At 43.8% G+C, this 13,443-nt stretch overlaps 4 protein-coding genes across 4 annotated transcripts in view; 3 read left to right on the forward strand and 1 right to left on the reverse strand.

The window, feature by feature from the left end:
- The window catches only part of LOC135717574 (uncharacterized), a 1,030,279-nt gene that overhangs the window by 942,521 nt on the left and 74,315 nt on the right, over positions 1 to 13,443 (reverse strand). The gene's annotated exons all lie outside the window — the stretch shown is intronic.
- Positions 530 to 1,801, forward strand: LOC135717369 (uncharacterized). The gene has a single exon (XM_065239420.1). The coding sequence runs from the start codon at positions 530 to 532 to the stop codon at positions 1,799 to 1,801; it is 1,272 nt and encodes a 423-aa protein (XP_065095492.1).
- LOC135717374 (uncharacterized) lies at positions 2,423 to 3,214 on the forward strand. Its single transcript, XM_065239432.1, has one exon. It carries the CDS (start codon positions 2,423 to 2,425, stop codon positions 3,212 to 3,214), a length of 792 nt encoding a protein of 263 aa, XP_065095504.1.
- LOC135717382 (uncharacterized) lies at positions 5,063 to 8,101 on the forward strand. Its single transcript, XM_065239444.1, has one exon. The coding sequence runs from the start codon at positions 5,063 to 5,065 to the stop codon at positions 8,099 to 8,101; it is 3,039 nt and encodes a 1,012-aa protein (XP_065095516.1).

Below are 13,443 nucleotides of genomic sequence, written 5' to 3' on the forward strand. Positions count from 1 at the left end.
CGAGATCGGACTCGCGAAGATTTTGAGCGAGGCCGAGAAGAACACTGCTGGAGCTTATTATCTGCCACACCACTGCGTATTTAAACCCGATAGTTCAACGACAAAACTGCGCGTGGTGTTTGACGCGTCTGCGAAAACTACCACCAATTTATCTCTGAATGACGTGTTGATGGAGGCGCCTACTGCGCAGAGTCCATTATTTGACATTCTGCTGCGGTGGCGTTTGTACAAGTATGTATTCTCGACTGATGCGCAGCGCATGTACGAACAAGTGAAGGTAAATGGTGCCCACACTAAATATCAAAGATGTGTGTGGCGAGACGACCGGTCGCAGCCATTGATGAATCTGGAATTGCTACGGGTAATGTATGGGATAGGACCTGCTGGATTCTTAGCGACGAGGTCATTGATTCAACTGGCCCATGACGAACGAGACAGTTTTCCGGAAGCGAGCGCGGAAGCGAGCGCGGAAGCGAGGGTTGTACTTAAGTGCTTTTACGTTGATGATGCGCTTGTGGGTGCAAACACAATGCAAGAGGCGAAGAAACTTCGTGAAGATCTTCAGAAGTTGCTAGAAAGAGGAGGTTTCAAGCTGCACAAGTGGTGTGCAAATAATCCGAAGCTTTTCGAAGGGATACCAGCCGAAAACCGTGAGAAACAGCTTTGCTTTGAGGATATCGACGTGAATGGAGTGATAAAGACGCTCGGGCTCTTGTGGGATCCGGTGAGTGACGAATTTCTTTTCCGTGTCACGAAGATGGCGATCACTTCAGGAGTTCCGACGAAGCGTCAAGTGTTGAGTGAGATAGCAAAATTATTCGATCCTCTCGGCATTTTGAGTCCGATCGTGGTGCTGGCTAAGTTGGTGATGCAGCAGCTATGGCGAAAGAAGCTTGATTGGGATGATGCGATTCCCAGCGAAGAACTTGAAGTCTGGAGTAAGCTGAGAGCAGAATTAAGTGAAATTAAAAATATGAAGATTCCGAGATGTGTTGCGGTGGATCACCCGGTGGCATTTGAGTTGCATGGATTCTCGGATGCGTCTCAACCAGCCTACGGATGCTGTATATATCTGCGGAGCGTGAACGCCGATGGAGTGGTTGGTGTGAAACTGATCTGCGGAAAATCGAGAGTTGCACCGTTGAAGGAGTTAGATCGAGTGGGAAAAGAAGAAGCCTCACCATCGGAGATGACAATCCCGAGATTGGAATTGTGTGCAGCAGTTTTGTTGGCAGAACAATTGAAAACAGTGCGCGAAGCCTTAGAACTAGACGTTCAACGTTTAGTTCTGAGGTCCGATTCGAAAATAGTGTTGTGTTGGTTGAAGAAACTGAACTCTTGTTTGCCGGTGTTTGTGCGTAATCGAGTTGTGAAGATTCTGGAACTTACCCCAGACACCGAATGGATGCACGTTGGTACGAAAGACAATCCTGCGGACCTCGTGTCCAGGGGTGTTCAACCAATGGAACTAATGAAAAGTGAACTATGGTGGAACGGTCCTGTGTTCTTGCAAACCGTGGAGGAAGAGGTTGAGACACAGTATTCCGAGCAAGAAGACAATGACGATTATGTGACTAGTGTTTTCGCTGAGGCCACAGTAGCCGTAGTGGCACAATACAGTCGACTATATGATGTGATTCAGAGCTGTAGTGATTATCGTAGGATGCAGAGAGTATTCGGGTATGTGACTGGATTTATTCACAACTGCAGTGTGAAACGGTCGGGCGTTGAGCGAAGAAGGGGCAAATTGACCGGTGATGATCATCGTGATTCGTTGTTGGCAATGGTTAAGATCGTTTAACAAGTGATCTACGAGGAGGAGATTAAGGATATCGAACGGGACAATCCGGTGAAAGGAAAACTTCGAAACCTGAACCCCATCTTTGACAAGCATGAAAGATTGCTTAGAGTCGGAGGTCGAATTAGGCATTCCGACTTGTCGATGGACCAGAAGCATCCTATGATCCTACCGGAAAAGAACCATTTCACTGATTTGGTGATTGAGACGATCCACCGAGAGCAATTACATATCGGATTGAACGGATTGCTTGCGAAGGTTCGACAACAGTTTTGGCCAGTGAATGCGAGACGCACGATCAATCGCGTGTTGAGGAGGTGTGTGAAATGTTTCCACATGAAGCCGAAGGATGTTGTACAGTATATGGGAGATTTTCCAAGTGTACGTGTTACCGCCGCTGACCCCTTTTCGCGGACTGGCGTTGATTATGCTGGTCCATTTTTTCTGAAGGAGGGCCGGTTCAGAGCTCCGAGAAAGGTCTTTGTGTGCGTTTTCGTGTGTATGTGTACTAAGGCGACCCACCTGGAGCTGGTGAGCTCTCTGTCGACGGATGGGTTCCTAGGAGCGTTGCATCGTTTTGTGAGTCGAAGAGGAAACGTAGCCGAGATGCGATCAGATAACGGCATGAATTTTATTGGGGCTGAGCGGCAGTTAACAGAGTTGAAAAATTTGTTGATGTCGCAAGCATTGGAGAACAAGGTGGCGGAGTTCTGTCAGTCCCGTGGTATTACCTCGAAATGTATTCCACCGCGAGCGCCGCACCAAGGAGGGCTTTGGGAAGCCGAAGTCAAATCCGTGAAGAACCATTTGAACAAAGTGCTGAATGAATCGCATTTGACGTACGAGGAGATGTGTACTTTGTTGCATCAGATAGAAGCAATTCTCAATTCGCGCCCAATAGTTCCACAGAGCGATGATCCTATGGACTACCAAGTCTTGAGTCCAGGGCATTTTCTAGTTGGACGCGAGTTAACAGCGATCGCGGAGCCGTTCTATGGTGACCTGAAGGAGTCGACGTTATCCCGATACCAACTGATTCAACGTAGGAAGCAAGCGTATTGGCGTAGATGGTCTGCTGAATACGTGACAGGACTACAGAGGCGTGGGAAGTGGTTCAAGAATCCTACATTGATACGCGACGGATTGTTGGTGGTACTGAAGGAAGATAATCTGCCACCGCAGACATGGAGGCTGGGGCGAATAGTTGGAACGCACCCTGGCAAGGACGGCATTGTTCGCGTGGTGACCGTGCGAACTAGTAGTGGCACTTATAAACGAGCAACGACGAAAATAGCTGTGCTACCGATTGATGACGAGAACTTCGAACGAGCAGGAGATGAGGTGTTGAGCCATCCGGCTCCCGGGGGGAGAATGTTTACCCAAAAATTGAGTGTGCAATATATTTTGTCTAACTAATGTTTACCGTGTAGTGCAGGCTTATCCCCCTGATTGTTTTGACAGTTAGATTAGCTTGATTTTTCTTGCAACATGTAATTCACTTAAATAAAGACCGTCGTGAAGTACGGAAGTTCAAACCCAATCCGAAAAATTACAGTCCACCGAATTTTATTTTTGACCACTGAATTCCCGAAGAAACAGATATGTTTAAGAAAAAAAAATGTAGTTTTTTGGTCCCACAAAAAAAGATTTGAATCAAGATTGTTAAATTGTTTTCCAAAGCGACCATTCAGTAACGGTTACATTACCTCCATATATACTTTGTTGTACATATTTACAATGCGAGTGCAAACCCCAGCTGACAATCAACAGTTACCGAAGGGGAGGCATGCAGAACTTTTCTCGAAATCTATCACATTCTGACCGATACATTATTTAGTATCATGACGGCAACCCACCTGAAAAGAAACAGAGAAAAACATATATTAGCACTATCTCTAGCCAATTGTATTATATTCAAAAGTTCATTAAACCTTTGGATGCGTAGGCTAACCGTATCAATTTCTGTTTTCAGACTTAAATCATTCAGAACTGACAGTAAAATAACAGATTACCAATCGGAAATGATTGAGAATTTCCCTACCGCAGTTGGAAACTCTCTCACTCTTAGACTTTGAGTTTGAACAATATTGAAAATATTCCGAAAACCACTGATCCAATAATTGCCTAATCTCTCAAATAAGTTGCACTAGCAAAAATAAGTGTTTCCAGAATCGAGCAGATTATCAAATAAAAACATTGATCGACACCGAATATTGTTTAGTTAAAAACTACCATAATTTGCAAAAGCTATAAGCTGTAATCTATCACAATTCCCATTCAATGGCCACTCTCCGTACAAATGCAGTTTGTCTCATTCGGCCATAAATTCCATTCGCACGAAATCTACGCATGCAGAAAATCACGTCCGAATATGGTTCGACACGGTCCAGATTGCCTTGATTAAAATATCAACACGACCGAACCGGCCATACAATTGCAATAAATTTGAAGTTGGTGGAAGAGATCGAAAAAAAATGGTTCAAATTGCAGGCTTGTTCGCAGAGCGATTCCGAAATGTAAATTACCCAGCTGTTTGGAAATTTTTCCTCGCCTGCACCATTCACGCTTTGGATGTTACATACGTGCGATGCAATAATCCATCCGTGGAGGAAAGAGATTTTGTAAAATTCCCAAAAATCGATTAATGTTTTATTTATTTAAGCTGAAAAACTGTAATCCATGGCATGTTGTTACACCAGCGAAAGTAATCGAAATTTAATCCACCGAGCCCGCTCTTAACCAACCAAAACAACAACGGATCGAACTATGCCAAACAATTCGAATACGTTAGCAAGCATGTAGAAGTAATAATATTAATAAAAAATCGATTATTATTATTTATGAATTATGCACGGGTGGATCTCTCTCTCTCTTGGTGTTGTTGGATGATCGGGGGGGGGGGGGGGGTTGCTATTTGATTCATGCCGGCCGGTGGGTGCCATAAAACCGGCAAGGTGAAATATGGAAAACACGAATCGATCGGCGACCTTTTGCAAATATGGCAGGTAAATTGATTTTTCATTCTTGATTGTTCTGATTCGAGGTTAAACGTGCGTGGCATGCGTATTTCAGGCGGTGGAGGGTTTCTTGGAATGTTGTAAAGAGAGGAAAATCCTAACGAGGATTGGGAAATATTGCTAAAGTTATAAAATGCACGGTGCGGTGACCAACCCGAACAAGCCAGGGAAAGTTCGATTAATCTGGGACGCGTCCGCAAAAGTGGATGGCATATCCTTAAACTCGGTTCTACTAAAAGGACCCGACATGGTAACTCCACTGTGCTTCGTAGTCTTTCGGTTCCGGCAATATACTGTAGCCGTAAGTGCAGACGTGAAAGAGATGTTCCATCAGGTCCGTACGAGAGGTGCGGATCGTTCTGCACAAAGTTTCCTGTTCCGTGACGACCCTTCGGAAGAACCTCAAGTGTTCCGTATGGACGTTGCTACATTTGGTGCGACGTGTTCACCAGCCATCGCACAGTACGTCAAGAACGCTAACGCAAGATCTTTCGAGAAGGAGTTACCACGAGCTGTTGAGGGGATAGTTTTCAATCACTATGTTGACGACTATCTGGATAGCTTCTCCACCGAGAATAAGGCGAAACAAGTTGCGTCTGAAGTCCGAGAGATCCACAAACGAGGAGGGTTCGAGATTCGGAATTGGTGTTCGAATAGCCCAACGGTTCTTCAGCATTTAGGGGAGAGTCAACAGCATCCGGTGAAGCAAATGTGTCTCGATGAAAAGGAGCAATCTGAACGCGTCCTGGGAATGCGTTGGATGACAAAGTCCGATGAGTTATGTTTTTCAGCTACGATGCGTGGAGATGTCGCATCCATCATCGAGAACGGCCACAAGCCAACAAAGAGACAGATTCTTCGGTGTGTGATGTCTCTCTTCGACCCACTGGGATTCCTCGCCCCATATTTGGTCTTCGGCAAGGTACTCATTCAAAGCGCTTGGCGTTTAGGAATCGGCTGGGATGAGAAAGTAGACGATCGGTTGTTCCAGCAATGGCGCCAATGGACTGAGATGATCGATCACATCAATAGCGTTCGGATTCCAAGATGCTACTTTCGAAAGACAGGGGCCACAAATTTAGCAAACGTTCAACTACATACCTTCGTCGATGCAGGCCGGGACGCTTGTGCCTGCGTGTCGTACCTTCGAGTTGTCAACGAAGATGGAGAAGTGGAAGTAGCGCTAGTTTCCGCAAAAACGAAGGTTGTTCCGCTGAAACCAGTCACTATTCTGAGATTGGAGCTTCAGGCCTGCGTGATGGGAACGCGTCTCGCAAAATACATTATCGACGGCCATTCCTACTCGATCAAAAAGCGGGTATTTTGGAGCGACTCAAGTGCAGCCCTCAGTTGGATTGGTGCGGATCCTCACAAGTACAGTCCTTATATAGCGTACCGAGTGTCCGAAATATTGGAAGCGACCGACCGCACCGAGTGGCGCTGGGTAGCATCGAAAGATAATCCAGCTGACGAGGCTACGAAGTGGGGAGCTGGACCGTATTTCAATTCCAACAGCATCTGGTACAGCGGACCTGAATTTCTATACTTACCTGAGCGAGATTGGAAGAGAGGTGATCCGGAAAAATCAGGAGAAGAAGAGCTACGAGCTTGTAACGTTCATCGGGAGATACATGTTCCCGAATGTGTTGTAGACATCGAACGATTCTCGAAGTGGACGCATTTGCAACGCGTCATGGCATACGTTCACCGTTTCACCAACAACTGTCGCAATGTTCGCCTTAACACCAAGGTTCTTACGAAGAAGGAGCTGAAAATGGCCGAAAACTCAATTTTCCGACTAGTTCAGTGGCAATCCTTTCCTGACGAGATTATCACCATGTCTACAAATCGTTTCCTCCCGTCAGAGCAACAACGACCGTTAGAGAAATCCAGCACTATCTACCAGGTCACACCAATGCTGGATGAATTTGGAGTTCTACGCGTGAACGGCAGAATCGCGGCAGCGCAATGTGCTTCAACTGATGCCAAATACCCCATCATCCTTCCGAGGAAACATCGACTGGCAGCGCTTCTGGTGGATCACTATCATCGTCAACTCAAGCATGGCAACAAAGAGACCACAGTCAATGAGATTCGTCAACGTTTTCATATTCCGAAGCTTCGCTCTTTCGTGAATTTCGTCACAGCTCGGTGCAATCTTTGCAAGATACGGAAAGCACGACCGAGCATTCCACAGATGGCCCCACTTCCGCAAGCTAGATTGTCACCATTCACCCGTCCATTCAGCTACGTTGGACTGGACTATTTTGGTCCCTTTCTTGTGAAAGTTGGGCGTAGTAAAGTGAAAAGGTGGATTGCGCTCTTCACTTGTCTGACGATACGAGCCGTCCACCTGGAAATCGCGAGCAACTTGACAACTGAATCCTGTGTAGCGTGCGTTCGTCGATTCGTGTGCCGTAGAGGATTTCCCGTTGAAATCCACAGCGATAACGGCACCAACTTTCAAGGTGCAGAGCGATTACTACGTGAGCAAATCAATACCAAGCTTGCGACTACGTTCACCAGTTCAACAACAGCTTGGCGATTGATTCCCCCGGGTGCCCCTCACATGGGCGGCGCCTGGGAGCGAATGGTCAGATCCGTGAAAACAGCGCTGACGGCAGCCTATAACAATGAAAAACTAGACGATGATGCTTTGCACACGATTATTGTAGAAGCAGAATCCATAGTCAACAGCAGGCCGTTGACCTACCTTCCGCTGGACTCTGCGGAGCAGGAAGCAATCACCCCTAACCATTTCCTTCTAGGGAGCTCAGCCGGCGTCAAGCAACCAGTCGTGCAGTACGAAGATAACAACGCACTCTTGAAGCGATCGTGGGCCATGATCCAAGAACGGCTGAACTCGTTTTGGAAGCGGTGGGTACGGGAGTACTTACCCACACTAACTAGAAGAACGAAATGGTTTGGCTCGGAGAGGAATGTTGCAGCAGGGGACCTAGTAATAATCATAGATGATACCAGAAGGAACGGATGGACGCGTGGTCGCGTTTTGGAAGCCATAACTGCTGCGGATGGCAAAGTTCGGCAGGCGATCGTTCAAACGAATGGAGGTATACTCAGAAGACCGGTCTCCAAGCTTGCAGTTCTTGTTGTGGCCAAGGAAGATGGAACCAAGGAGACTCACTGGTTCCACCGGGGGGAGAATGATGCCACAAAGACAGACCAGCTGGGAGCCCGGCCACGCAACCGAGCATTGAAGCTGCGTTCTTCATGCGTGACGGTAGGACTAACTGTCAACGATGACAAAAGGAACGACGAACAATGATATACGGGCAGACGCCAATGAAACTATTAATATAACGTGTTCTAAGAGAAAATATTGAATTTACTAGTGAAATTTGTTGGATACTGGAATTGAAATATTACCGGTTTATTGCAACTAAATAGAAATTTGGAATAGGTAATATATAGGTATTAACGTAAAAAGATTACTCAATTACTGAATATGTTTAGGCCCAGGACCATCTGTAAAGCATAGTTGAAGTGAGCAGTGGATTCGAGTAATTGGGCTACTGAATCGTTAGTAAGGTTATGGAGGAAATTAACAGTTTATTAATTATTTTACACCTATTTTAGTTTTGAACCAACCGATAATAAAGCTGTCGAAAGTCAGAACAAGCTCAAACGGATACCCTGCTCTCTCTGATAACAACATCCATCTGTGTTTTTACTTGGCAGTGCAAAGTTTACCCAAAACTTTTGTACCTGGCATTTAGTCATGCAATCCATTAAAGGCAAACGTCTTAAAATAGAATAACAAACAAGTGCCATTTGATGATTGAATTCTGAAGTAACTGAAAAAAATATCAAATAATCAAATCTCACAAAAATCAACAAGCAAACAACTGCGGTTGATTTGGTAAGCTGTGATATTGCAGCTCAGAATATCATGCTAACAAAACTCACCAACTGCAAATCTCACCAAACTGTGGTGAGATTGAGTTTAATGATTTTTGCTTTACACCCGAATGCAACCGAAACTTCCATAACGGCTTGCAGCAGTCCCTTCGCGTCTGCCATCGGTGAAGATTAAAAGGAGATAGCAAACTATGCTTTCTCTTTCTAAGAAAACGATCAGCAAAGGAATCATTTTTGTGTCGAGTCAACTCTCAGCTTGATTTTTGCACGTTGTGAATAGTCTCGCAATATCAAAGGAGCTTGTAAAATCAATATCAAGCATGATATTTTGTTCCAATATCACGCGTGATACTGCGAGCACATGAGAGCATGTTGATATCAGGGATGTTGTCTTTGGCGGATGGCTTTAGTGAAGGTTCTCTCCCGGGGCTCCAACATGCAGCGGACTTGGTCAAACGAAAGTGCATCTTGTTTTCACAGCTGGCCGACGATAAGCAGCGAAACCTGGTGTGGCTAAATCTTACCAGTGTCCTATAGTAAAGAACGGAATCTGTAATCCCTCCAGCGATACATTGCAAACGCTATTGATAGCCACCGAAAGCATCTCTGCAGTGTGCTCTAATGTCCTAATATGCTGGCGATCTGGAAAATAATCATCTTGTTTTTCAAAACCACCCTCGAAATATCTAGACAGTAGTTGCAATCTTACCTTCGCGAAAACTTTATTCTTTCTCATTGCCTCCGGTACCGGAATCGGTTCCCGGAACTACACGATGCACGATTGATTTTCTGCGGTTTGATTCTAGTGTCTCATACCATATGTCCTATTGGATTTTTGGACCATTACAATGAACTTTTCAAGAGGTGATATTTACAGTTGTTCAATTTACAATAAGTTACAGCAACTTGTTTATGACTGAAATAAGTCGTATATAAGTTTCTACAATTGATTTGTAACAAGCGTGCTACTAGGGTTACCTACCCGGCTCTTATTGCTGATGTTATTCCTCAACTCTCCCATCATTCTCATCGGGAGTGGAAGATCCAAACAAACGCAAATACCGTGAAGCTTTCTAATTCCAATCTAATAATTTCTAAATATCGAAACATTATCGATATAGATTTGCATATCCGGAGAACTTTGAGATTAGTGCGTAATTGCTTTTGTAAACAAACACGTCAATCGCTGATTTCTCGCAAATTAAAACTCAATCGAAACAATTAACGGCACATACAGGTAGATAAATGATTCCTCTATCATTTAGTATGGTTTGTTTGCGAGATTGAGTATCAATTAACGAGGCATCGGTGATAGACGTGTTTGTTTACAAAAACAATTACGTCCAAATCTCAAAGTTCTCCGGATATGTTTACATACCCAAGGAGCAATTTGGGTTTTGTGAGGATTCTGAAGACCATGATTTAGACTTGTAGAACACTTTAAAACCACGATAAAACTTGAAATGTTACTTGGGTAGTTTTACTGGTGACAAATCGGCTTGATATACATACTGATTGGAATTAGAGAGCTTCACGGTAACTGAAAAGCGAAATGCAGCTGTCAACCTCACAACTCAGCTCCAGATCCGAATCATCGACCGGAATGAATCACTGTGGGAGCTGTTTAGAATGACAGCTCTTGGACCCGTCCAGCTCTTCGAATCTTTTTTTTATCTCGATTCTTCACGATTCAGCTTCTGATTCGGAACTAAGCTGCTGATCTGGAGCTGAAGCCAAGAACAGTGAGAGCAATTCTCCTGGCTGTATAGCTTTATTGGTTTAGGTTCACTAAAACCACTTATTTCTTTTCCAATTTTGAATTTGTGTCAAAATTTCTATAATTTCAATGTGAGCTAATGAGCTGTTCAAAATAATCGGCTCCCCTGAGTGAGCTGGACTCAGCCAGATGAGGACAGCTTCGAAGCAGAGGCAGAGAAAGTTGCAGCAGTGCTGGCTAAAACTCCTCGTCTCTTGAAGTTTTTCAGTAGTGAATCAAAAACTGAAAAAGATCCCGTTGCTCCTACTTCACCCGATAAACCAGCTGAAACACCTGAACAAGGTTTAGAATCTTCTGAGGTGGTTGCTGCCTTTCCAAAGGGCACTGAAAATGCTGATCATATTGAAGCTGGGTCTTCGAAAACATATGATGGTACAATGTCCAGCGATCCTTCTACCTGGTTCCCAATCACAGAAAACCGTGTTTCTTTATTGGCTAAATCTGCAGTGAACCAAAACAAAAAGGAATCTGACTCGTACCCGGAATCTATCAACGCTGCTATCAACCGACCGACGGTTGTACCAACAATCAATACAAAACTAACGATTTGAAATTGGCTCACTACTTGACTAGCCTATTGGTCCCAAGCAAATCAATTAACATACCCCATTCTAGTCGAAAGTCTAGTACTACACTATGTTTGTTTTGATTCGCTATGAAAGTTTGACAGATAAAATGATGGGTTCGTGGATTTTCCTATGTTTCGAGGGGTGCATCGATTAGCTTGGGACCGAAGAGAGTACCAGAGCTGTGCCAAAAAGTTGAGCACGTTTCTTCGGGACCTTGTAGTCTTAGAGTTACCTCTATGGTTGTACTGGCAGTATTAATCGCTTTTTCAAAAACTCGATGTTTTACACCAGACACAGGAAATGGCTCATCTACAGTTTATCAAAAGGTATGATTATGCCATTTTTTATCAATTCAGTTTAATAATTCGTCACTGGTTCATCAGGTTCCGTTTACTGCTTCTACTGCACACTCATGACAACAAACCGCGAAGCGTTTTCCAGAGAAGAAGGTTTCAATAATTGGAAGAAATCGGAGGAAAAAATGAAAACACATGAGCAAGGTCAGCCACATCGAGAAGCGCTACTGAAGTACAATTTGCGATGTTCAGATTCGAGTCACGTAGATAAGGAACTGGAAGCTCAGGTAAAAGAAGAACGATTGTACTGACGAGAAATTCTGCGTCGTACTATTGCTGTCATTATCTTTTTGGCGATATTATTGACTCCAAACACACTGGCAACTTTTTGGGAATAATGGAACTCATTGCTCAATTTGATCCGCTATTGATGAGTCACCTAAAGAATTTTGGGAATGCTGGAAGTGGTCGGGAATCGTATTTATCATCCACTGTTTATGAAGAAATTTTGCTACTAATGGCAAAGAAGGTTCAAAATTTCATCATAATTGGATGCTTTCATCCAAATACTTTTCTGTATCAGTGGACTCAACACCAAATCTCACTCATACTGATCAGCTCACAGTAATCTTGCGATATGTTGTTTCTGGCAGACCAGTGGATAGATTCTTGACTTTCTTGCAGCCCAACTCTCATAAAGCAGGTGACCTATCATACACTTTGCTAGAATTTCTTAAAAATCAAAGAATTAATTTCGATGACTGTCGTGGACAGTCATATGACAACGCGTCTAACATGGCTGGACTTCTTGAGAAAAATCCATCTGCTGTTTTCGTTCCCTGTGCAGCTCATTCGTTGAACCTAGTAGGTCATGCGGCTGTCTCTGGCTGTCTAGAAGCTGTTAGTTACTTCAGCTTCGTTCAAAAACTGTATACCGTGCCGATTCAAATTTCGGACACTTAAACTCGAATTTCGGACACTTTTAAAAGTTGATTATCTCGGTCGAATATGATCCACATGTCTTGTAAATTTTAATTTTTTTTGACTAGTGCCCTCCACGATCATCTAACATTATTACTTTGTTTCTAACTGGATGTAATATTTAATTAAAAATGAAAGTTTCCGAAATTTGAATCGTCCGAAATTTGAATCGGAACGGTACATTCCTTTCTGCATCTACCTGGCGATGGAATATTTTAAACGAATTTTTGAAAGGCAATGAAAGGAAATTAGCGGTTAAATCTCTCTCCGATACTCGTTGGTCAGCACGTGCCGATGCAACTGAAGCTCTCCTTGAAGGATATGGAAGCATTAGGAAGGCGTTGAGACATATTGAAGCTGCGAATGACCAATCTCCTGCAACAAGATATGAATCGCGTTCACTAGCTGATAGAATGGATCTCCTCGAAACTGTTTTGATGACCAAGATCTGGTGTCGCATTCTGTTACGCTTTAACGAGACAAGCAAAGCAATGCAGGGCATCGATGTCGATTTGAAGAAGGTGGTTGATTTGTATGATTCACTGGATTCATTTTTGCAAGGAGAGCGAAACCGTTTTGACGAAGTAGAAGGTGAAGCTGTCGCTCTTTGTGACACTGCGGAATACAGACCCACCAAAGGAAGACCACGGAAAAATCAACCCGAAACATACATAGGGGAATTTACGTATTCTCGTCAATCTAAGCAGCGTCTGCACTTCTACTAGCATTTTCTCAGCGTCACGCACATATATGATGTGTCTGTTTGTTTACATTCATCTGCTGCTTGCTTCTCTATCCATTCCAATCGACAGAATTTTTCAAAACGTTTTGAAAGCGTTTTTACAACGCTCCAAACTTCTCAGGTGAGTGTGACTATTGTCGGCAGCCTCTTTTTCTTCGGCAACCTTCCCATTAGAACTGCGTGTTAACCAGCTGTTCTATTATCGGCAACTCAAAATCAACCCCATTTTGTAGTGCGTATGCTTTATTTGAAGAAAAATGTAGCATTACTGGATTGCTCGATCGTTCAAATATAATCAGATTGAAGCTGAAAGGCTAAACAATCGTTTGGACACATTCAGGGAAGTGCGTTGATGGGAAAACATAGTGAAATTAACGTTTAAAT

Source organism: Ochlerotatus camptorhynchus, unplaced genomic scaffold (genome assembly GCF_037179485.1).
Source record: "Ochlerotatus camptorhynchus isolate MF236.1 unplaced genomic scaffold, CSIRO-AGI_Acam_v1.1 ptg000006l, whole genome shotgun sequence".
In the NCBI taxonomy this organism is placed as follows: Eukaryota; Metazoa; Arthropoda; class Insecta; order Diptera; family Culicidae; genus Ochlerotatus; species Ochlerotatus camptorhynchus.

Bases quoted from the DNA above. Each gene is read 5' to 3' on its own strand.
- LOC135717369 (XM_065239420.1), top strand. From the start codon at position 530: ATGCAAGAGGCGAAGAAACTTCGTGAAGATCTTCAGAAGTTGCTAGAA.
- LOC135717374 (XM_065239432.1), top strand. From the start codon at position 2,423: ATGAATTTTATTGGGGCTGAGCGGCAGTTAACAGAGTTGAAAAATTTG.
- LOC135717382 (XM_065239444.1), top strand. From the start codon at position 5,063: ATGGTAACTCCACTGTGCTTCGTAGTCTTTCGGTTCCGGCAATATACT.